The sequence below is a fragment of the Chiloscyllium plagiosum genome, chromosome 11 (genome assembly GCF_004010195.1).
Source record: "Chiloscyllium plagiosum isolate BGI_BamShark_2017 chromosome 11, ASM401019v2, whole genome shotgun sequence".
Lineage (NCBI taxonomy): Eukaryota > Metazoa > Chordata > Chondrichthyes > Orectolobiformes > Hemiscylliidae > Chiloscyllium > Chiloscyllium plagiosum.
This window is the reverse complement of record NC_057720.1, coordinates 77185878-77210200: the sequence shown is the minus strand read 5'-3', so window position 1 is coordinate 77210200 and position 24323 is coordinate 77185878. Positions and strand designations below refer to the sequence as shown.

At 40.7% G+C, this 24323-nt stretch overlaps 1 protein-coding gene across 2 annotated transcripts in view; it reads right to left on the bottom strand.

Moving 5' to 3' along the window:
* Positions 1 to 4753: 4753 nt before the first annotated feature.
* The window catches only part of mettl13 (methyltransferase 13, eEF1A lysine and N-terminal methyltransferase), a 29700-nt gene continuing 10130 nt past the window's right edge, over positions 4754 to 24323 (bottom strand). For both annotated transcript variants that reach the window (XM_043699878.1, XM_043699879.1), the window contains 5 exons: positions 23001 to 23196; positions 17884 to 18063; positions 12763 to 12972; positions 10161 to 10292; positions 4754 to 5432 (listed from right to left, as the gene is read on the bottom strand). In XM_043699878.1, the coding sequence (XP_043555813.1) occupies positions 5158 to 5432; positions 10161 to 10292; positions 12763 to 12972; positions 17884 to 18063; positions 23001 to 23196 (993 nt within the window). In that variant the 3' untranslated portion in view covers positions 4754 to 5157. The remainder of the gene's footprint in view (positions 5433 to 10160; positions 10293 to 12762; positions 12973 to 17883; positions 18064 to 23000; positions 23197 to 24323) is intronic.

Below are 24323 nucleotides of genomic sequence, written 5' to 3'. Positions count from 1 at the left end.
TAAGATTATTAAAGGATTGGACACTCTGGAGGCAGGAAATATGTTTCTGCTGATGGGTGAGTCCCGAACCAGAGGACACAGCTTTAAAATAAGGGGTAGGCCATTTGGGACAGAGATGAGGAGAAACTTCTTCACCCAGAGAGTGGTGGGTGTGTGGAATGCTCTGTCCCAGAAGGCAGTGGAGGCCCAGTCTCTGGATTCGTTTAAGAAAGAGTTGGATAGAGCTCTCAAGGATAGTGGAATCAAGGGTTATGGAAATAAGACAGGAACAGGATACTGATTAAGGATGATCAGCCATGGTCATAATGAAAGGTGGTGCAGGCTCGAAGGGCAGAATGGCCTGCTCCTGCACCTATTGTCTAATGTTTGCCTTCACCTCAATTGTAGTCTCAGCAGACGTTTCCCTCCCATTTTTTGTACATCTAGTGTGCGAAAGTTTACATATAAAGGAAGCTAATCTTATTACGAGTGGTGAGGTTTTCACTTTTGTTTCGTCTTGTCTCATTTGTAAGAAGTTCCATCTTATATAGTAGTCCAGTCGCAGTCGGGTGTTTCACGTGTATGGTTACGTAATTTCGTGTCACGATTACATTAAATGCATTGTTGACTACGATGTTTACTTCATAGACACTGGTGAGTTTCAGCTTTGACATTTACCATGCTTTCTATGAATGACAATAATATCCAATGCGTATTTTTAAACAAAGAATACTAAGTACATGTTTACAACCCCCTAAAAGGGCCTCCAATGTGGATGTGTCCTAATTGCAGTACTGAAAGTTATCGATATTTTCCCTAGCACAGGACAGAATTAATACAGCATCGCTAATCATTAGTGGTAATATCACTTGAGAAATAACTTAGAACACCAGACTAATGCCAATCCATGACAGCAAGTGATACATTTTCAATTCAGTTAGTCAATCCAGAATTGAAAGTTAGCATTTGGAATGGTGACAACCATTATATCAAAGACTCATCTAGTGAGAGGGGCTCTTGTGGCACAGTGGTAGTATCACTGCCTCTCAGCCAGGAGGCCTGCGTTCAAACCCCACTTCCTCCAGACGTGTGTCACAACACATCTGAACAAGTGAATTAAAAATATCTATAAGAGGACTAGTACACTTTCAGTTTATGGGTTCTAAGGAACACATCCACTACACACCCCTCCAAGAGAAATGTCCTTCCCATTCCAGGTGACTGACGATTTCTTTCAGACATTTGCAGTATTTGGCTCTTATTTAAAGCAAAAACAGATCCATCTGATTCACTAATGCCCTGCAGGGAAGGAAATCTACCATGCTTACCTGGTTTGGTCGAGTGTGGTCAAGTCTTGAATTGTTTAATCAAGCCATTTGGTTCAAGGGACAATTAGTGATGGGCAACTTCCCATGAAAGACAAAATAAATTCATTTCTCTTAAATAAAAAAAAATCATCCGTAGGCTTGTAAACCCAAAATTAATGGGGTGGGCAATTCCCATATCTGTTTTCACATAAGAATCAGGAACTTTGCCAGAGGTATTTCTGGCCTGGATGTGACCTACTGCATTGACCCTGAAGAGCTTTCACTTCTGACATGCACTAGCTAGCTCGCATTTCTTGGAAACATTCCTGACCACATTCCTGTTGTTTGTACCAGAGCTGGCCTCCATTCACGCAAGTTGAATTTTGCATTCCCCACTCTGCTGCATCTGGATGCTGTGACAGAAGTGAATCCAGTTGCATTTTAAATGACATTTTTTTAAACTGTCTCAATTATGATCTTGTTTTGGAGAATTGGGAGGGTAAGCAGTTTTCAAATCAAGCATGAAGCATTTTGAAAACTAGTCATGAGATATTTAACTGGGTAAGGCTAGAAGAGACAGTTAGGAGAAATGGAGGTTACCAGGGGCCATTGGAGGTGGGTGAGAATGTGTTGGTGTTTATGTGCATGTAGAGCAGGTGGGTGAATGGGTGCGAGGGGGTTGTTAGAGAATCTAATGTTCAACAACAGGACAGGATCTGTTAACTATCACACCTTCGGATTTGGCAGCTTGCATCCTCCGGAATAATGTCCCATCAACCCTTCTTCCCTGCACCCAACTGGAGAGTAAAAACCAGGATGTCTCAGACAGAGAGACGTGGGGAAGACCACCAAAAACAACTGCTGTTATGCCAAGCAGACAAAAAGGATTTTTTTTTGCTTTAACCACTAAGCAGAATGCTTTTTTGGGGCGGGGGGGGTCGCAGGGCACAGACGTTTCCCTTTGAGTTTTTGTGCATGCATGCGTGCAAACACAGTATTTGACAAGATGAGGATTGTGCATATTTAAGGTCCACTCTCACCAGAGAGTGCATACAACTGAAGTCAACACAATGATGCTCAAAACTGAGTACTAAGATTTTTTTTTTTAAAAAAAGGGCTGCTGGAAGAGATGGTGTAGAAGTTGTGAGAAACCTGGGACTTCACATAGAAAGCTATCTTTCTACTACAAGCACATTGATCCATTTGAATGGAGCATGGGGTTTCTGCTATGTTAAGAGGTCAATGAGGAGTGCCTTTTTTGTAACTGAGTACATTGACTAAACATTAGTTAGTAGGCAACCAATATTGAATTTAGTTTGTTTGCTGTTTGAAATACTCTGATGAACTTGTCATGAAGAAATTCACATCACTTTTTAAAAATCATTACTCTCTGCAGGGATTGTCGCACTAAGCCGAAACAACTGATTAGATTTCAAGGAGCAGGCCAATCCCAATTACTATTTTCTTTTCTTAGTAAAAGGGAAATGGAAAACTTTACAAAGAGGGATTGAAGCTAAGTTTGTATAAGATGTGATCTACAACAACCATCAACGTCTTTCATTTTAGTGATGGAGTGATTTGTCCCCAGCATTGATTAATCAACAGTTTAGTGAGACAGTCTTTCATACAGTTGGCAAAATGAAAGACTATTATATTCAACTAACTTAATAAGAAAATGCACCAGTAAGGTACATTATTGTGGAAATAAGATCTTATACAGGCATATTAGCACTGTTGCCCCACAGCACCAGGGTCCCAAGGTTTGATTCCAGCCTCAGGCAACTGTCTGTGTAGAGTTTGCACGTTCTCCCAGTGTCTGCGTGGGTTTCCTCCGGGTGCTCCAGTTTCCTCCCACAGTCCAAAGATGTGCAGGTCAGGTGAATTGGCCATGCTAAATTGCCCATAGTGTTAGGTGCATTAGTCAGAGGGAAAATGGGTCTGCGTGGGTTACTCTTCAGAGGGTCGGTGTGGACTGGTTGGGCCAAAGGGTCTGTTTCCACCCTATAGGGAATCTAATCTAATCTAATCTAATCTAAAAATATCACCCACAGCCAATTCCACACATTCCCGTGTATCTCAAAGATTCATTCAACATTTAGTCAACCTATTATATCACAGAAAAGATTTCATTATATGAACAAAAACTCAATTTTAAACAATCCTCTCATTAGCATTAGAATGCTTACATGAATGCTTATAAACTGTTACACGAGAAGGAAATAATAGGCTTCTGCACAAATTGCATAATTTTCACAGTGACAAGTACAGGGAACAAAATAAACTAAAAATCAGTTCCTCCTAAAACAAACATTGGCACTTCTGGTGCAATTGGATAAATTTAAACATGTCCTATTTCAAAAAAGAATAAATTTAACTGGAAATCCTTGAGACTTCCACACTGTAAGTAATCTAAATCTAAATCTACTATTGAAATGAACTTACAATACTGAATTAAGACAAAAGCAAATTACATATTTAACAAGCTTTGTGAATTGTACAATGGATTGAGAAAATAACGATTGAGCCCATTACCACACTGATGTGGTGTATCAGGGATACATTAATTTGTTACATAATACAATGACAGTAAATAAAAAGGTTGAAAAAAAGTTGATAAATTAGGCAATTGAGCTAATTTCATTTCGTATTTTAAACATACAAAAATATTTATAGACCAGTCTTAAAATATGATTTATTTTGTGATAACCACTTGGAGTCAATTGTACTGCACTAACTGTCAAGAGATCAGAGATCAGATCACTTTGGGCCAATGAGGCAAGAAGAGGCAGACGGAATTTAATTTAGATAAATGTGAGGTGCTGCATTTTGGAAAAGGGAAATCAGGTCAGGACTTAATGGTAAGGTCCTGGGGCATGTTGATGAACAAAGAGACCTTGGAGTGCAGGTTCATAGTTCCTTGAAATGGAGTCACAGGTAGACAGGATAGTGAAGGCGGCTTTGGTAAGCTTGCCTTTATTGGTTAGAGTACTGAATATAGGAGTTGGGAGGTCATGTTGTGACTGTACAGGACATTAGTTAGGCCAATTTTGGAATACTGCATGCAATCCTGGTCTCCCTGCTACAGGAAGGATGTTGTGAAACTTGAAAGGGTTCAGAAAATAGTTACAAGGATGTTGCCAGGATTCGAGGGTTTGAGTTATAGGGATGGGCTGGGGCTATTTTCCCAGGAGTGTCAGAGGCTGAGGGGTGACCTTAGAGAGATTTATAAAGTCATGAGGGGCATGAAAAATTTGAATAGATCAGGTCTTTTCCCTGGGTTGGGGGGAATCCAAAACTAGAGGGCATAGGTTGGAGCTGAGAGGTGAAAGATTTAAAAAGGGACCTAAGGGGCAACTTTTTCATGCAGAGGGTGGTGCATGTCTGAAACAATAATGACATTTAAAAGGCATGTGGATGGGTCTATGAATAGGAAGGGTTTAGAGGGTATGGGCCAAGTGCTGGCACATGGGACCAGATTAATTTAGGATATCTATTCAGCATGGGGGAGGGTCTGTTTCCGTGCTGTACATCTGTATGACTCGGCATTGAATATGAACTTCATGACCTGAAAGGCTCAGTGGGTACATGGCACCACTTGAGAAAGCCCCTATGATAGTTAGATACGTTTTTTTTAAGTAATCATTTAATATATGACACGAAAGGAATTCTGGAAGAGAACCTTTCTTCTTAATTGGATTAGAGACTTTCACATATCTTCATATATACCTGAAATAATATGATAAGGCACACCATTTTGTTTGGATCAGAACTTAATGAACATTTAAGAGATATATCCGTATTCTTATTGAATGGCAACAAGTATCACTGCAAGTAGTAAACCGAAATATCATACACACTAGTTCAGGAATCTTCACACAATTCTAACTGTCTTCAACATTTCTTCAAGATTATATGTTGGATCCCAATGTCTGCCAGGTTTCTTCAGAGTATTTTCCAGTATCTGACCTGCCTCAAGAAGGTCTTTTGATCCAACTTTATGTTCCATGGTCAACTGGCAGTACAAAATTTCATTCACCTCACCCTCAATTTTCTGGAGGTAAACAAGAGGAAATACTCCTTTGATTGCTGCCATAACCTTCTCTTTCAGACTATGGTCCCTGCACACCAGATTCAGAATGAAGAGTCCTGCAACATTGAGAATGAAAGCACATTAAACAATAAAGATATGCAAATTCACTTCTCAAATTAGTTACGATAACAAATTGAGGTTCATATTGAAAGGAGGACACTATTTCAAGTTTGATACAGCACATACTGTCAAGGAAATAATGTAAGTAGTAAAACATAGGCTAGATGCAAAATAAAAAATTCCCTCACTTCTTGTGTGTTTCTTTTAAAGATCATTTTAATCTGTCATGTTTGTGGCACATAGGAGCGCATGGATAACAATGTGATCCAAGGCAAAAATGTCTGTATTAAACATGTGGCTTATGGAGATTTGGCACAATTTTATTCACCTGCAGATGGAGCTGCAGATTCTGCTACACATCAGGAAAGAGAAAGATTATCTGGATATTTTGAATCAAGATGCGTTGAAAGATTGCTGACTTCTTAAATGCAAGTTATCGAATGGTCATTGTACATGCTATTTACACAATTATTTGATCAAGTAGTCGGTGGAATGTCGAGTTAGACAAGCTGGAGGCAGGGGCCTGTATATCAATGGAGATTTGGCCAGCAACAAGTAGCTGATTGGTCTGTGAAATGGTGACCAGCTTTCATTAATGAACATCTTCCATCTGTCAACAACCATGTGATTGGCTCTCAGGTAGCTGAATAGCTTGTGGATGCTAATGTTTGGTAGAAGTCAAAGGATCTGGATGTAAGTTTGCTCTTTCCTGAGCTGGAAGTTTCACTTTCAGATGTTTCGTCACCATACTAGGTATCATCATCAGTGAGCCTCCGGTGAAGCGCTGCTGTTTTATCCCGCTTTCTATTTATGTGTCTTGGTTTCTTAAGGTGGGTGATATCATTTTCTGGTTCTTTTTCTCAGAGGATGGTAGATGCGGTCTGAATCGATTTGTTTATTGATTGAGTTCTAGTTAGAATGTCATGTTTCTAAGAATTCCCGTGCGTGTCTTGGTTTAGCTTGTCCTAGGATGGATGTGTTGTCCCAGTCAAAGTGGTGTCCTTCTTTGTCGGTATATAAGGATACTAGTGATAGCGGGACATATCTTTTTGTGGCTAGTTGACGTTCATGTACCCTGGTGGCTATACAGAACATTCAAGAAAAACTGATACCCAAAAAACACAGTCCGCCAATTTCCCAACAACAAACCCAAACAAGCCGGCATAATGTGCCCAGAACTCTAGGCACATGACCTTACATCAAAGATATCTCTGAAATGATTTCCAGACTACTCAGACCTCTTGGCATCATGATAGCCCACAAACCTACCAACACACTTAAACAGAAGCCAATTAATCTAAAAGACCCTATACAAACAGCTAAACAAACATGTCATTTACAAACTACCAAATAACAAACACTATATCAGACAAACAGGTAGAAAACTAGCCACCAGAATACATGAATATCAACTACCAACAAAAAGACATGACCCACTATCACTAGTATTCTTGCACACACGAAGGAGGACACCACTTTTACTGGGACAACACATCCATCCTAGGACAAGCTAAACAGCGACACGCATAGGAATTCCTAGAAGCATGGCATTCTAACCAGAACTCAATCAATAAACATGTCGTTTTGGACCCTATCTACCACCCTCTGAGAAAAAGAACCAGAAACGATATCACCCACCCTAAGGAGCCAAGACCCATAAATAGAAAGTGGGGACATAACACCAGCACTTTGTGGGCGGTACGACGGCACAATGGTTAGCACTGCTGCCTCACAGCGCCAGAGACCCGGGTTCAATTCCCGCCTCAGGCGACTCTCTGTGTGGAGTTTGCACATTCTCCCCGTGGCTGCGTGGGTTTCCTCCGGGTGCTCTGATTTCCTCCCACAATCCAAAAATGTGCAGGTTAAGTGGATTGGCCATGCTAAATTCCCCGTAGTGTTAGGTGAAGGGGTAAATGTAGGAGAATGGGTCTGGGTGGGTTACGCTTCGGCGGGTCGGTGTGGATTTGTTGGGCCGAAGGGCCTGTTTTCACACAGTAAGTAATCTAATCATTTACACCCATGTTTTTTGGGTTGGATTTTGTAGTCAGAGATGACAGACCCCTCAAAGCTGCACACAAGGACAGAATAATCTCTCAACTATTTCTGAAGAGCAGTTTAAATTGGTCTCGTATTAAGAGAGATCTCAAGGCTTTGAACAGAATGATATCAACAAACAGATAAGCAGTAACATTCAAGCATTCCTGTGGACAACACACCAGGAAGTTAAAAGCACTGATTATACCTTAAGAAAATTTTGAAGTAAACACAATAAATGACTTTGATTGGATCGAGATAGAAATGAAATGGCACAAATATATTTACAGATTTTAAAACGCTTATGAACTCTTTTCATCTTAATATGGGTAAATTAAGGTACAGTTACAGCATTTAAAGGACTTCTGTATAGGTACGTGAATAGCGAAGGTTTAGAGGGATATGGGCCAAATGCAGACAAGTGGGACTAGTTTTATTGGAGAAACATGGTCGGCATGGACAAGTTGGACCAAAGGGTTGTGCTTCTGTGCTATATAACTCCAAGTTCTTTTTGGAAAATCTCCCAAGCTGATCCTTACAGTACGCTCCATATTCCTTAACTGAACAAACAAAATATAGTTTCTTCCGGTCTCTTCAAATTACCTTGTGGAAAGGTAATGACTTCCTTGCCTGCAGATAATGTTATTATGGGGTACCAAAAAGGGAGAAAGAGATTGGAAGGTTGGATTTGGGACAGACCAATGGAGACTGCTGAGGAAAAATGGCTTTGAAACATAGTCATTGCTGCTCTGTAGGCAAGATCTTAAAAGTAGCAATTAAATAAACAGGCAGATAACGTTTAATTCATACTGTTTAGTGTGGCAGTTGTTAGCCAGACACACTTGCTTTTCTTTGTTTAATAGCAAGGATTTTGTACATTTAGCTATAGCATTTAAATGTCTCAGCCTCACGGAAAAATCCACACTTCAGTCAGTGCAGACCTTCTTCAGTTGTACGCAAGTGTCAGTCACATCCAGAAATGGGACTTGAACCCACACGATCTGCTGATTCAGAGATAATTGCGCTCCTCCGAGACAAAATTGGTTCAAGCAAACACAACGTTTTTGACTTGCTGTGTAAAAACCTGAGATGTTCTGAGAGGACATAGAAACATAAGAAATAGGGGCAGGAGTAGGCCATTCAGCCCATCAAGACTGCACCACCATTCCACATGATTGTGGCTGATATTGCGATCTCAGTATCCCACTCCCGCTTCCTCCCCATACCCCTTCATCTGGTTAGCTGCAAGAGCCATATCCAGCTCCCTCTTGAACACCTCTAATGAACTGACCCCAACTGCTTCTTGTGGGAGAGAATTCTACAGGTTCATACCTCTAGGTGAAGAAATTCTTCCTCATCTCAATCCTGAATGGCCTACCCCTCGTTCTTACACTGTGATACCCCCCCCAACCCCGGTTCTGGATTTACCTAACATTGGAAACATTCTTCCTGTATCCAGTTAAAAATCACACAACACCAGGTTGTAGTCCAACAGGTTTAATTGAAAGCACTAGCTTTCGGAGCGCTGCTCCTTCATCAGGTGATTGTGGAGGACACAATTGTAAGACACAGAATTTATAGCAAAAATTTACAATGTGATGTAACTGAAATTACACATTGAAAAATACCTTGATTGACTCAACAGACAATGTATAATTTCAGTTACATCACACTAAATTTTTGCTATAAATTCTGTGCCTTACAATTGTGCCCTCCACAATCACCTGATGAAGGAGCGGCGCTCCGAAAGTTAGTGCTTCCAATTAAACCTGTTGGACTATAACCTGGTGTTGTGTGATTTTTAACTTTGTACACCCCAGTCCAACACCAGCATCTCCAAATCATTCCTGTATCCAACCTGTCTAGTCCCATCAGGATTCTCATATATGTTTCTGAGATCTCCCCTCATCCTTTTTAATTCCATCCTAATAAGCAAAGCAAGGGAAACAGCAAAAGGTTGCCCTGCTCCTTTGAAACCAAGCAACAAAACCTCGCACTTGTACAGGAGGTTTGTGAATAAATTGTTATAGAAAGGCTACTGGGATTAAGTTTTGGTGTGCACTGCATTACTTGTTTTCTATAATTTTGTTTAAGTACTTTAATAGGAAGTGGACATCAGTGACAAGGCCCATTCTTTTGGTTCATTCCCCAATTGTCCTTGAATTAGTGGTTTTCTTGGCCATTTCCTGGGGATGTTAAGCGTCAATAACATTGCTATGACTCTGGCAACATATGTAGACTAGCAAAGGATGGCAGATTTCATGCCGTAAAGGACATTATCGAACTGGATATGTTTTTACAACAATGAATGATAGTTGCGCTGGTCACCATTACTTTCATATTCCAGATTTATGAATTGATTTTAAATTCCATCAGCTGGGATGGGAACTCGTGTCCACAAATCATTAGCCTGTATTATCTTTGTAGCAATTGCCACGGTTATCCCCCACACAAATGTGTGTGATGTACCTGCCAGACATTGCAAACCTGTGCGGTAAAAACAATGACTGCAGATGCTAGAAACCAGATTCTGGATTAGTATTCCTGATGAAGGGCTTTTGCCCGAAACGTCGATTTTACTGCTCCTCGGATGCTGCCTGAACTGCTGTGCTCTTCCAGCACCGCTAATCCAGAAAATTGCAAACCTGTGCATCAATCAATAAAGTTATTTGAAGGTATAGATCAATCACCTTGGTGTGCTAGAAGGTTTCGTACTTTCTGTAGAAATGCATCCTCTACAAATGCTAGAGGAGGACAGCTCATTCCCAGAGTGTTGTCTTTGCTATCGACATCAAACATAATAACATCATAGGAGACCTTTCCTGTGGCAACAAAATAAAAATGTTTTGATTTCAGTCACTTTTCTTTTGCATGGATTTGTTAGCAGTGGCTGCAGGATTGGGATTAATAGAAAACAGTAAGTACACAAACATGTCAGAAAAATCACGACTTCTGGCTTTAATTCAAAGTTCCCAAAGTTTAAATAGACATTGCAGTAATACCAGTAACAATTACATTAAATAGTTCAAATGCCAGTGCAAATTACTGTGAATGACAACTTCGAAAGTTGAAGCGGCAGGTTGTGTTGAAGCAGCACGGTGGCACAGTGGTTAGCATGGTTGCCTCACAGTGCCAGGGACCCGGGTTCAATTCCCACCTCGGGCAACTGTCTGTGTGGAGTTTGCACATTCTCCCAGTGTCTGTGTGGGGTTTCCTCCGGGTGCTCCAGTTTCCTCCCACAGTCACAAAGATGTGCAGGTGAATTGGCCATGCTAAATTGCCCGTAGTGTTAGGTGAAGGGATAAATGTAGGGTTGCTCTTTGGAGGGTCGGTGTGGACTTGTTGGGCCGAAGGGCCTGTTTCCACACTGTAAGTAATCTAATCTAATCTAACACAGGCAAAATCCAACAGACTAAAACATTAACCCCCCTCTCAATTGATTTAACCATTTGTGGGTTATTTCTTGAGTATATTTTTGGTCCTGAACCTCCTTCTGTCTTCCTCACAATATACTTTCCTATTTGTCTAGTTGTCTGCAAATTTAACTACCATGCATTTGTTCCCTTCATCTAAGTAATTGATGTAATGTGTAAAATGAGGAGACCCAGCACAGATCCCTGTAGGACTTCAAGAATCACATTCTGTCAATCAGCCAAAGACCTATTTATGCATAGTATTTTCTGACAGCCAGCCAATCTTCTATCCATACTATTATCCCTACATCATGAGCTTTTATTTTCTGTAATAACTTTTGATGTCGCACTCTACCAAATGCCAGTGGAAATCCCAGTACAATATACCCAAAGGCTCCAGTTTATCCGCAGCGCACGTTACTCCTTCAAAGAAATCCAATAAATCAGTTGGACATGATTTCCCTTTTGAGAAAACTATGTTCACTCTTCCCAAATACATTTCTCTAAGTACACAGCTATAATTTCACTAATGATGGATCTTAACCCCTTCGCTATGGCAGATGTCCAGCTAACTGGCTTGTAGTTTCTTCTTTTCTGCCTCCTTCCATTCCTGAATAAAAGGGTTATGTTAGCTTAGTTATATTCCAGTCCGATGGAACCTTCTTAGATTCCAAAGGGATTGTTTCACCCTTCTGAATGTGTGTAGGATCAATAATCTCATTGTAAGGGGTTAAGAGAGGACGAGAATCTTGTTCTCTCAGAGGGTAATGAATCTGTTTGAAATTTGTTTACTGCAGAGGGCTGAAGTCTTTTCTAATCTTTATAGGTGTCAAGGGTTTATGAGGAAAAGGCAGGAAAGTGGAGTTGAGGTTTAACAGAATCACACTGAATGGTAGAGCAGACTTGGTGGGCTGAATGGCCGACTGCTGTTCCTGCACCTCACGGCTTTTCCTGAACCTGGGAAATTTGTAAAGTTAACACCAATGCACTCACTACCCATTGAGCAAACTCTTTTAAGATCCTAGGATGAAGTCCATTTAGACCCAGATACTACATTAGCTGCCCAGCCATCCTCCAAAACAAAAAGAACTTCAAAATAAAAGAAAAATGACATGGACTTTTAAAAAAAAACAAACTGAATGAATCACACTGCAAGTGGAGTAACACTGAACAAAACAAAATGGATTCCAAAAACCGAGCAAGTAAAAAATTATTCTGTTCCTAGGAAGCTTTCCTTGGCCAGTTTATAAAGTTGACACATGGGCTCAGAGACAAATGGTAAACACTGAGGCAAATGTCCCATGATGGTTTATGTCAAGCATTGGTGAAAATTAGGAAGCGCACAAGGAATTCAGTAAATGCCTTCAGCAATTGATTCAACTCTAGGATCTCAGGGATAATAAAAGAGGAGAAATTCCTTTATTCAGAGGGTGGTGAATCTTTGGAATTCTTTGAAGGGGGCTATGGAGGCGTTCAATTCTTGAGCAGGTTCAAGACAGAAATCAATAGGTTACAGGAGACAGCTGGCATGAGGGATATGGAGACAGTACAGGAAAATGGCATTGAGAAGATCAGCCATTATCTAGGAAGGCAGGGCAGACTCGAATGGTTGAATGCCCCACTTCTTGTTTTGATGGTCCTATAAAAAAAAACTTGACGTGATTTGGATTAAGGACGCCATGTCAATTTCTACCATAATTCAAATTCTTGCCAGTCATTAAAGTATATGAGTGTGCGTGTGTGCTGTTTCTAAGAATGACTACCGAACAAGTTTGGACTATTGCCCACACATTAGTATGGAAGAGAGGGGGAGTAAGATTAATTGGAAAAGTACAATGCATTGCAGTACAAATGCCGACCTGCTGGTAGGGTTTCTTACCGCTGTCTGCAGTATGAATATAGTTCAGGCCATCTACCAGAATCACCTTCATTCGATCATCTTGAGAAAACTCAAACCACGTGGTTGCCACCTCCAACATCATGGGGTCAATTTCAACAGTGTCAACAGCCGATTGGGAGAAATAGTCATGGATAAATGATGGAAGGCTGCCACCACCAAGGCCAACCAGGAGCAGAGAAAAGGGAGTGTCTAAAGGGAATACAAAACAAAAATAAGCAAAGTTGGTCACCCGAACACCTGCCTCAACAGCGATTCAAAAGATCAGGAGTGACAAACTCAGAATGCTGCTGAATCACTTCTTTGTGAAGATCTACAAAAAAAAAGCCGCTAAATGAATTTTAATTATAATATTTAATGCATCAGCAGTCATGTTCAGGGATAAAACACCCAGCTTATATCTCAGGATATTTCAATAATTGAATTATACATTAGCAACTGCATTCAACAGTTGCTCAACTGTGCAGTTTGAGGGAGAGAAACTGGAATCAGATGTAACAGTATCACGGTGGAGTACAAGTTAACTACAAAAATACGAGAGAGGAGGTGGCTGGAGCTTTTTGGAAGGTGAGCCTAGCAGGGGAGACGATGAAGCAAAATGGCAGGAGTGCCTGGGAGTAATTTGGGGGAGACAGCTGAAGTTCATCCCAAGGAAGAAGAAACATAGCAAGGGGAGGACAAGGCAACCGTGGTTGATAAGAGAAGCCAGGGACAGCTTAAAAGCAAAAGAAAAAGCAGACAGTCTCGTGAAGGTTAGTGGGAAGCAAGAGGATTGGAAAGCCTTTAAAAACTGGAAGGAGATTAAATATGAGGCTAAATTAGCTCGTAATATAAAAGAAGATTTCAAGAGTTTTCATTGCTATATCAAAAAGTAATAAAGAGACAAGAGTGGACATTTGTCAGTTGAAAAATGAAGCCGGAGAACAAAAAAAAACGATGGAGGCACTTTGCCTCAGTCTTTATGGTGGAAGACACCAATAACTCACCAGAACTCCAAGAAAATCAGGATTCAGAGGCGAGTGCAGTGACCATCACTAAGTATGTGGTAGGGAAGCAGAAAGATGTGAAGATGGATAAATTCACATTATATATTAACCATGTGGAAGAAGGAATTGAGAGCTTTGCTGCTCAGTTTGTAGATGACACAAAGACAGGTGTTGAGGAAGTGGGGAGGCTGCAGAAGGATTTCGACAAGCTAGGAGGGTGGGCAAAGAAATGGCAGTTGGAATACAGTGTGGGAAAGTGTGAAGCTAAGCACTTTTTTTTTTATTAGGATGAATAGAGGCCCAGACTATTTTCTAAATGGAGAAAGGCTTCGAAATTCTGAAGCACAAAAGAACTTAAGAGTCGTAGTTCAGAATTCTTTTAACGTGCAGGTTCAGTTGGCAGTTAGGAAGTCAAACACAATTGGAGCGTTCATTTCAAGAGGGCTAGAATGCAAGAGCAGAGATGTACTACTGAGACTGTACAAGGTTTAGTTAGATCGCATTTGGAATATCGTGAGCCGTTTTGGGCTCTATGGCTAAGGAAGGACATGTTGGCCTTGGACAGGATCCAGAGGAAGTACACAAGAATGATGAGGAGAACGAAGGGCCTGTCATATGAGGAGCAGCTGAGGGCTCTAGGTCTGTACTCTGTAGAGTTTAGAAGGATGATGGGGAATCTCATTGAATCATACAGAGTACAGAAAGGCAAAGGCCTGGATGGAGACCACTTGCTGAGAGGACGTTTCCACCAGTAGGAGAGACTAGGATCTGACAGCACAGCCTCAAAGTGAAGGGACGACTTTATGGAACTGGGATGAGGATGACTTTCTTCAGCCAGAAGAAGCTGAATCTGAGGAACACATCGCCGCTGATGGCTTTGGAGGCCACGTTATTGAGGGTATTTAAGGCAGAGATAGATAGGTTTTTGATTAGCAAGGGGATTAAAGGTTACAGGGAAAACAAGATTGAGAAACATGCCAGCCACTGTCAAATGGCAAAGCAGATTTTATGGGCCACATGGCCTAAGTCTGCTCCTATAACATATGATCTTATAGTCTAAATTGCTACCACTCATTCAGCCTTCCATAATCTGCCAACAAAACTTTTATTAAAATCTATGGAATGTCACCAAAATGGAAATTGTACTTTGTGCATTTTATTCTTCAATGTATGCATGCTGGGTATCGCTTAAGTGCGTGCATTCAGATGATCAAAATGGCTTCTCGCAGAAATGAAATAGGGAAAATAATGAGTCAGAATTAGGATGGAATAGTCAAAATACTGAAAGCAATATAAGTAGGAATTTTTCTTTCCCCGTAGGAGAAATAAGAGAGAGGCGGATGGGGTCTACAAAAGAAATTTTGGGAAATTGAAAGCTTTGTTACAAAGTGATCAAAGTGCACAAAATGGCAGAGAAATGGAACATGGCATATGTGTGATATGAAAATGCAACACAGAATGGACCGGCCAAGACATGTGTGGATGTAAACACCATCTTATTATGGAATAGGTGCATGCAGTATAGATAAGGTGAATTTTATAGAGAATTAAGATTGAAGGTAAACAGCAGAATGCACATCAGGTCGTTCTGCTATTACACAACAGCTGTGTTCCTCTGCAACCTCGTGCTACAGAAAACCACACAGTAGAAGATCACTAATAGAAAATCACTGAAACCGTCCAGCAGAAAGTTTGCATTATTCAAACAACATCCACAATTCATCAATCGTGTTACAGCCAATTCGTGTGGATGAAATGTGCATTACCACCTGTATAACAAGTCTCAAGAATGTGAACATTGTTCAAGTCATAGCAATTTTCTTGACTGATGTCCAATGCTGCTGAACTCCAAATGCAAGCACCTTTATCACTGGGGCATTGTAGCTGCACTCCATACAGAATATATTATATTATCCCACCATGGTCAGAGTCATAGAGATGTACAGCACAGAAACAGACCCTCAAGTCCAACTCACCCATGCTGACCAGATAGCCTAAATTAATCAAGTCCCATTTGCCAGGCGGCACGGTGGCCCAGTGGTTCGCACTGCTGCCTCACAGCACCAGGGTTCCAGGTTCAATTCCAGCCTTGGGCAACTGTCTGTGTGGAGTTTGCACATTCTCCCCATGTCTACATGGGTTTCCTCCCACAATCCAAAGATGTTCAGGTCAGGTGAATTGGCCATGCTAAATTGCCCATAGATTAGGTGCATTAGTTAGAGGGAAATGGGTATGGGTGGGTTGCTCTTCGGAGAATTGGTATGGATTTGTTGGACCGAAGGGCCTGTTTCCACTCCGTAGGGAATCTAATCTAATCTAAAAAATTGGACCTAAACCCTTCCTATTCAGAAACTCATCCTGATGCCTTTAAAATGTGGTATTTGTACCAGCCTCCACCACTTAAGAACATAGAACAATACAACGCAGAACAGGCCCTTTGGCCCTCAATGTCGTGCCGACCTGTGAACTAACCTAAGCCCAGCACCCTACACTATCCCATCATCATCTATATGTTTATTCAAGGACTGTTTAAATGACCCAGCACTTCACCTCACTTCTCTGTGACTATGGTCACTGAGAAGATTAATAGCAGCAATATTGCAAGAACAATATCACTTACAAGTTCCCCTTCAAGTTACGTATCATCTCAACCACTGACATGGTCAGAATTTGATAATTCCCTACTTAGCATTATCACAAGAATAATTACTTGGAGGTGTCAGGTGCTGGACTGAGGTGTACAAAGTTAAAAATCACACACCACCAGGTTTATTTGGCCTGTTGGACTATAACCTGGTGTTGTGTGATTTTTAACGTTGTACACAAGAATAATGTTATTGAGGCTATAAATGTTCAAGGTAGTTTAGTACCACTTCCACATCACAGAACAATGAGGAATAGGTATTAATGGGCCTTAGCAACATCACCCACTTTCTGAGAACCTATTCCTTCCAATTAATATTATTTCAAATGTCTATGCAATGAAGGCATCCAGTCATTCTAGGCTATTAGACCTGGGTTCTGGGTCAATTATCCAGTCACACAGTTAACATGCCACTTAACTCGAAGAGAAGAGCAGGAGTTTATTTTGGATAATGGTGAAGGGAGATTCCATCCTATTTACAATCCACATCACTACAACAATTCAATATCAAATAGCATTCAGCAATGTCACTTGAGTTTTGTCTTCTCTCTTTTGACATCATAGCAAAATACTCATGCATTCTCTTCACTTCTGTTTGAAGTACACTGTAAGTAAACGTATTTCGGAACATTACCTCACTATGTGCATAACAGATAATTTTCCAAGAAAAAAGGCCATTTTGCGAATTAACAACCTTGCAATGCAATCAACAGAACGTAGAAACATGATACAATTCCTCAGCAAAATGGAAAATCTTCATGTCAATTTCTTTAATTAATATTTGTCTTCCCACTTACCTTCCTTGGGGGAAAAGTATTCTCAAGGAATCAGCTTTCAGATTTAAAATCTAGCTGTAAACGGGGAGGATAAAATGTCAATCACTTACTCACACGGCCTCTTAAACAAACTTCTTCTTGCATTTTGAAAAATCAATTTTCAGGGGAATTTGAATTGTTAAGATAAAAGTGTACAAGCAAACACTTCACATATTTATCTGAAAAACATTACTGCTGCCAAGTAAGATTACAGGTGGCCATCAGCCCTGTGCTCATTGACCTGCAGTGGTTTAATTTTAAAATCTCCCATGACCTGATTTATTCCTATCCCTAAACTCCCACAGCCCTACAACCATCAATTTGCATGTCTTTATCTCTGGTCTCTTGGCCTGCCCTGGACCTCAGGTGTCACCTTCATCCCAACGCCCTTCTCCCAACCATTAGCAGCAACTCCTTCAACAGATAGTCCAAGGCACTGGAATTCCCTTCCTTAAACTCTGCATCTGTCTGAACCCTCTTTTAAGACCAGCCGTGCAAACCAAGTTGTCGACAAAGCACTTAATCATCTGAATTCATGCCTCCTCTTTGTCTCAGGTTCTATATTTGTCTATATGAAGCGCATTTCTTGCATTTGTATAACACTATTTAAATGTAAGTTGTTGTATATTCTACTATACCCTTTACGTTTGTTCCTCACCTGCAAGTAAACCACTTTTTTTACTGAGAAGAACCAAGCCAGCGATCATGGCTCGATGATGATTGCAGCACAGATAGCTTTTGTCAACAGCCTGGCCAGCTTTGGGATTTGAAGACTTCTCAGCATCTGAACACGGCTGTCCCCTCCTCCTGTCTTTCTTTTTCTTTTTCTGCGATGAAGCTATTGTAGGATAAAAAGAAACAAAAGAAAAGTTTTGGAAAATTGAACTGTACACAAACTTCGGCTTGTATGTCAATATTTACCGTTGTATAGTGAAAGTTTGCATGCTCTGTCTGTCCGATACATTGACACTTCAACATGTTGGGCTGCACAGAGAAATGACACCAGAGGATACCCACTCCCATCTCAACTACATGACCACCCATCGGGGCAAGATTCCCCTTTTTAAATTAGAGAAAAATTCACAAACTGGGAGGAGGGAAGAGTTCAGAAACACTTCTGAAACCCTCTCCACTCCACGAACCAGCAGAACAAAAAGAATCCACTAAGAATGGTGAGGCCAAATAGTTACACAGAACACCATTAAGCTGTGGTACAATCACGGTAATTTCACCAATAAAGGTGCAAAAGTATTATTTTGGGGGGGGGTTAGGTAGGGGGAAAGAGGTTATTTTAGTGTGCATATATTAAGTAGGCATTAATGAATCCTCTGTATGCTTTTTCCCATATTACATGGGCATCACCACAATGCTGGTTGATCACCTATATCAATACCAATTTCTGGATTTGGCAGGCAGCCTTTCCTGACACTGTCCCTCCCCATTTCTCCACACTAAGGACTGATTCTGTACACTGGCACTAGCAATTAGGTTCTTCTGGAGCCAACAAGTCCTGGAGCAGGTCACAAACTTTCTGGCTCAAAGGCAGGAGACTTCCCACTTAGTCAACCAGCGCTTGTGAAGCAGATATTGCTGTGCATTTTTCCTCCCTGCAAATCAACGTATTGAATAGGTTTTGATGAAAATTTACATAAACTTCATGTATTTCACTGCATCAGCATTGAAAGTACACACAGATAGTAAAATAAAACAAAGAACTTTGAATGTTGGCCTTGTGAAACACACAAAAACACAGAAATTGCCAGAGAAACTCAGCATGTCTGGCAGCATCTGTGGAGAGAAAGCAGAGTTAATGCTGTGTCTAATTCTGATGAAAGGTCATTGAACTTGAAACATGAACTCTGTTTTCTGCTGCAGAAACTCAGCAGGTCTTTCAGTATCTGTGGAGAGGAAACAGTTTTTTGCAATCTTTTGCTTTCTGCAGTCTTTCCTCACTTAAATATTATATGAAATAAATATTATTTCACTTCCTGAAAGTGTATAAACATCACATTTTCCCACATTATATTCCAACTTCTCAGTTTTTGCCCAGTCTCTTAAATTGCTCACATTCCTACGGAGACTCCTTGTGTCATCATCACTACCTGCCTTTTTCATTCACAAACTTAGCAATAGTACAATACATTCACTTCTATCATCCAAGTCATCAATATAGATTTTAAATAATATGGGCACCCCAAGCAACGATCCCTGTATCACTCCATCCTAAAATGCTCCCTTTATTCCAACTCTCAGTCTTCTATTAGTTAGCAAATTCTCTATTCATGATTATACACTACCCCAAACATCATGTGCTCTCAGCTTATTAAATGTGGTACCTGATCAAATGCCCTCTAAAAATCCAAATACATTATATCTACCCAGTTCCCTTTTATCTCCCCTGCTCATTACTTACAGTCATAGAGATGTACAGCATGGAATCAGGCCCTTTAGTCCAACTTGTCCATGCTGACCAGATATCCCAATCTAATCTAGTCCCAGTTGCCAGCACTTAGCCCATATCCCTCTAAAGCCTTCCTATTCATATATCCAACCAGATGCCTTTTAAATAATGCAACTGTATCAGCCTCCACCATTTCCTCTGGCAGCTTATTCCATACACACACCAGCCTCTGCATGAGACATTGCCCATTAGGTCCCTTTTATATTTTGCCCCTCTCACCCTAAACCTCTAGTCCTGGACTCCCCCACCCCAGGGAAAAGACCCTGCCTGTTTATCCTATCCATAGCCTTCATGATTTTATAAACTCTCGGAGGTCACCCCTCAGCCTTTGACACTCCAGGGAAAACAGCCCCAGCCTATTCAGCCTCTCACTATAGCTCAAATCCTCCAACGGTGTATACTTTTTCTGAAGCCTTTCAAGTTTCACAACATCCTTATGATAGGAAGGAGACCAGAATTGCACACAATATTCCATAAGTGGCCTAACCAATGCCCTGTACAGCTGCAACATGACCTTACAACTCCTGTACTCAATGCTCTGTCCAGTAAAGAAAAGCATACCAAATACCTTCTTCACTATCTTATCTACCTGCGACTCCACTTTCAAGGAGCTTTGAACCTGCACTCCAAGGTCTCTTTGTTCAGCAACACTCTGTAGGACTTCAACATTATGTGTAGAAGTCCTGCTAAGATTTGCTTTCCCAAAATGCAGCACCTCGCATTTATCTAAATTAAACTCCATCTGCCACTTCTCAGCCCATTGGCCCATCTGATCAAGATCCGTTGTAATCTGAGGTAACCTTCTTCACTGTCTATTACACCTCCAATTTTGGTGTCATCTGCAAACTAACTAACTGTACCTCTTAAGCTCACATCCAAATCATTTACGCAAATGACAAAAAGTAGTCGACCTAGCACCAATCCTGTGGTACTCCACTGGTCACAGGCCTCGTCTGAAAAACAACCCTCCACCACCACCCTCTGTCTTCTACCTTCGAGCCAGTTCTATATCCGAATGGCTAGTTCTCCCTGTATTCCATGAGATCTAACCTTGCTAATCAGTCTCCCATGAGGAACCTTGTCGAATGCCTTACTGAAGTCCATAAAGATCACGTCTACCACTCTACCCTCATCATTTCTCTTTGTTACTTTTTCAAAATACACAGTCAAGTTCATGAGACATGATTTTCCACGCACAAAGCCATGTTGATTATCCCGAATCAGTCCTTGCCTTTCCAAATACATGTAAACCCTGTCCCTCAGGATTCCCTCCAACAACTTGCCCATCACCAATGTCAGGTTCACTGGTCTATAGTTCCCTGGCTTGTCCTTACCACCCTTCTTAAATAGTGGCACCCCGCTAGCCAACCTCCAGTCTTTTGGCACCTCACCTGTGACTATCGATGATCCAAATATCTCAGCAAGCAGCCCAGCAATCACTTCCCTAGCTTCCCACAGAGTTCCAGGGTACACCTGATCAGGTCCTGTGGATTTATCCATCTTTATGCACTTCAAGACATCCATCACTTCCACCTCCGTAATATGGACATCTTTCAAGATGTCACCATCTATTTCCCCACATTCTATATCTTCCATGTCCTTCTGCGCAGTAAACACTGCTGCAAAATACTCATTTCGTATCTCCCCCATCTCTTGCGGCTCCACACAAATGCTGATCTTTGAGGGGTCCTATTCGCTCCCTAGTTAGTCTTTTGTCCTTAATGTATTTGTTAAAACCCTTTGTATTCTCCTTAACCCTATTTTCCAAAGTTATGTCCCCTTTTTGCCCTCCTGATTTCCCTCTTAAGTATACTCCTACTGCCTTTATACTCTAAGGATTCACTCGATCTATGAGCTGTAACAGGTTTATCAGATATGAGTTCCCCTGTGTGAAGTTAGGTTCATGCTGCTCGATAAATTGTGTGTTTCTAAATGCTCTGATATGAAGAATTGGTACTGGGTCCGCTGTTTGTCATTTATATAAATGGTTTGGAGAAGAATATGGGAGGTATGGGTAATATGTTTGCGGGTTACATCAAAATTAGTGGTACAGTCAACAGTGAAGGTGGTTATCTAAGATTAAACTTGATCATTGGGCCAATGGACTGAGGAGCAGAAGATGGAGTTTAATTTAGATAAATGCGAAGTATTGCAGTTTGATAAAATGAACAAGGGAAGGAATTATATAGTTAATGGTAGGGCCCTGGGTAACGTTGTCAAACAAAGACACCTAGGGATTCTGGTGCATAGTTCTTTGAAAGTTGTGGCACAGATAGACAGGGTGGTTAAGAAGGTGTTTAACAGGTTTGCCTTCATTGCTCAGAGCACTGAGTATAGGAGGTGGGACATCAAGTTGAGGTTGTACAAGATGTTGGTGAGGACATTTTTGGAGTGCTTTTTACAGTTCTGGTTACCCAGTTATAGGAAGGATATTATCAAGCTGAAGAGGGTTCAGAAGAGATTTACCAGGAAGTTGCTGGGATGGAGAGTTTGAGTTCTGAGGAGAGGCTGGCTAGACTCGGACCTTTTTCACTGGAGCATTGGAGGTTGAAGGGTGACCTTAAAGAAGAGGTTTATAAAATCGTGAGGGGTATAGAAAAGGTGAATAGCAATGGTCTTTTCCCTAGGGTGAGAGAGTTCTGTACTATATAACTCAATGACTTCCTGTATAATAGACTATAACATTTTTCCACTATCAGACATTAAGCTAACTGGATCATACTTACATGTTGTAGTCTCCTTTTTGAAAAAGGGTGTTTCACTTGCAGTTTTGCAATCTTCTGGGATTTTTCAAAGATTGTTGCCAGTGCATTCCCAATATCTGCTGATATATCCTTTAATATCATAGGATGAAATCCATCTGATCTAATAGACTTAGTGAATTTTAGCTCCTTTAGTTTCACTAATTCTTTTTCTCTCATGCTAGTTACCGTTTCTATTATCTCCTGATTTATTCTCTGTCCTACAAAACAGCTATTATTAGGGGGCTTACAGACTATGCCCACTGGTGTTTTCTTCCCCTTGTTATTTCTTAGCTCCACCCATTTGGATTGTACGTCATCTGATCAAAGATCACTTCTTGGTAACGTGTTAATTTCCATCTTCTTCTAATAAAGTTAACCCACCATCTTTTCCTTCCTGCCTATCCTTTTGAAAAGTCATATACCTGAATATTTATTTCCTAGCTTTAATCCTCTTGTGACCATGTCTCCATTATTGCTAGGAGATCATACACATTAACATCTATTGGTGCCATGAATTCATTTAACTTGTTCCATATAGTATGTGTGTTCAAGTAAACTTTCAAGCAATACCTGACTTTGAGATGCCGTGCAATAGTTTAGCCTCTGACTGCACCACATTGACATTACTGAGGAAGATGAGATGCCGGAAGTAGTTGCCATCTTCTCCCTTGATGTCTTCAATGACATATTCCCCACTCATATCACTTGTACCACGATACTGGACAGTGCGAACCCCAATATCACCCCCAACCGAAAGAAATGGAACCTGTAAAAAACAGAGTCACTGTTGTTGAAGGGAAATGGTGACAGTTCAAGCTGCTCATTCTCAAAAGGAGAAATGCAAACCTACTGTCACATTCAAGGAATATTCACAATGTCAGATCATTATGGACCAGGCCAGACCCCCTCAAAAATATTTTAAGAAGTTAGCTTACACTCTAACTTTTTCTTATTTTAAAGGCGGATGTGAGGTGGATGTTCCAGGTGTGATCCAGCTGGTCAACTCACTCGGCTATGAGCAAAACAGAACTTATTTAAACATTACCAGTGAAACATAAACAAAAGAAAACAGCACTTAGAATAACTTTACTATTGGAAAACTTAACCAATCCAATATAATGACTTAAGAATCTAGGAACACCCCATAAACACAACCCTGACAAAAAGGTAAATTGAAACACAGATTCTTACAGGCAGGAAGGAACAATTTCCAAAGAGATTTCAGAGAGAAAGACATCCAGGAATCATCTGCCGAAACTTGCAGTCCCCCAGCATCTTGTGACGATCACAGCTAAACCAAACTAGAAAAAAGCCTGAACTGGGAGAACTGGCCACTCCCCTGCCATTGTTAAAGACACTTCAGTACCTCTGCTTTTATGACCTCTCATTAAAAAAAACCCAGGGACAAAATAACCTTTTTGAAGTGCCAGCATCATCACACAAACAGAAATGGTAAAGTGAAAGAAAGTGCGATACATCAGTTTGTTAAATAGCAATAAGTTTTTTTCAATCCATAAAAGGACAATTTGAGACAAGATGTTTGAAAATCTCTCAAACAAATCTTCTAAACAAAAGCACAATTAATATGCACAATAAGTCCCTAATACTTCTAACAATGACAACTTATATTTTTAGAGTGACCATAACATAATGAAACATCCAAAGTGTTTGAGGACCATTTTGCTGGGTGACTACAGGTATTATGATCAAAAGCTTGGTCAGAGGTATGTTTTAAGAAGGGAAGCAAGTGGTCAACCATGATTCTGTTAACAGCAAACCTATCATTTGAGTTGCAACGTTGTGGGTTCGAGTCCACTGCAGGACTTCAGTACAAAAATCAAGACTGCCACTCCAGTGCAAGACTGAGCACTGCACAGACATCTTTCAGATGTG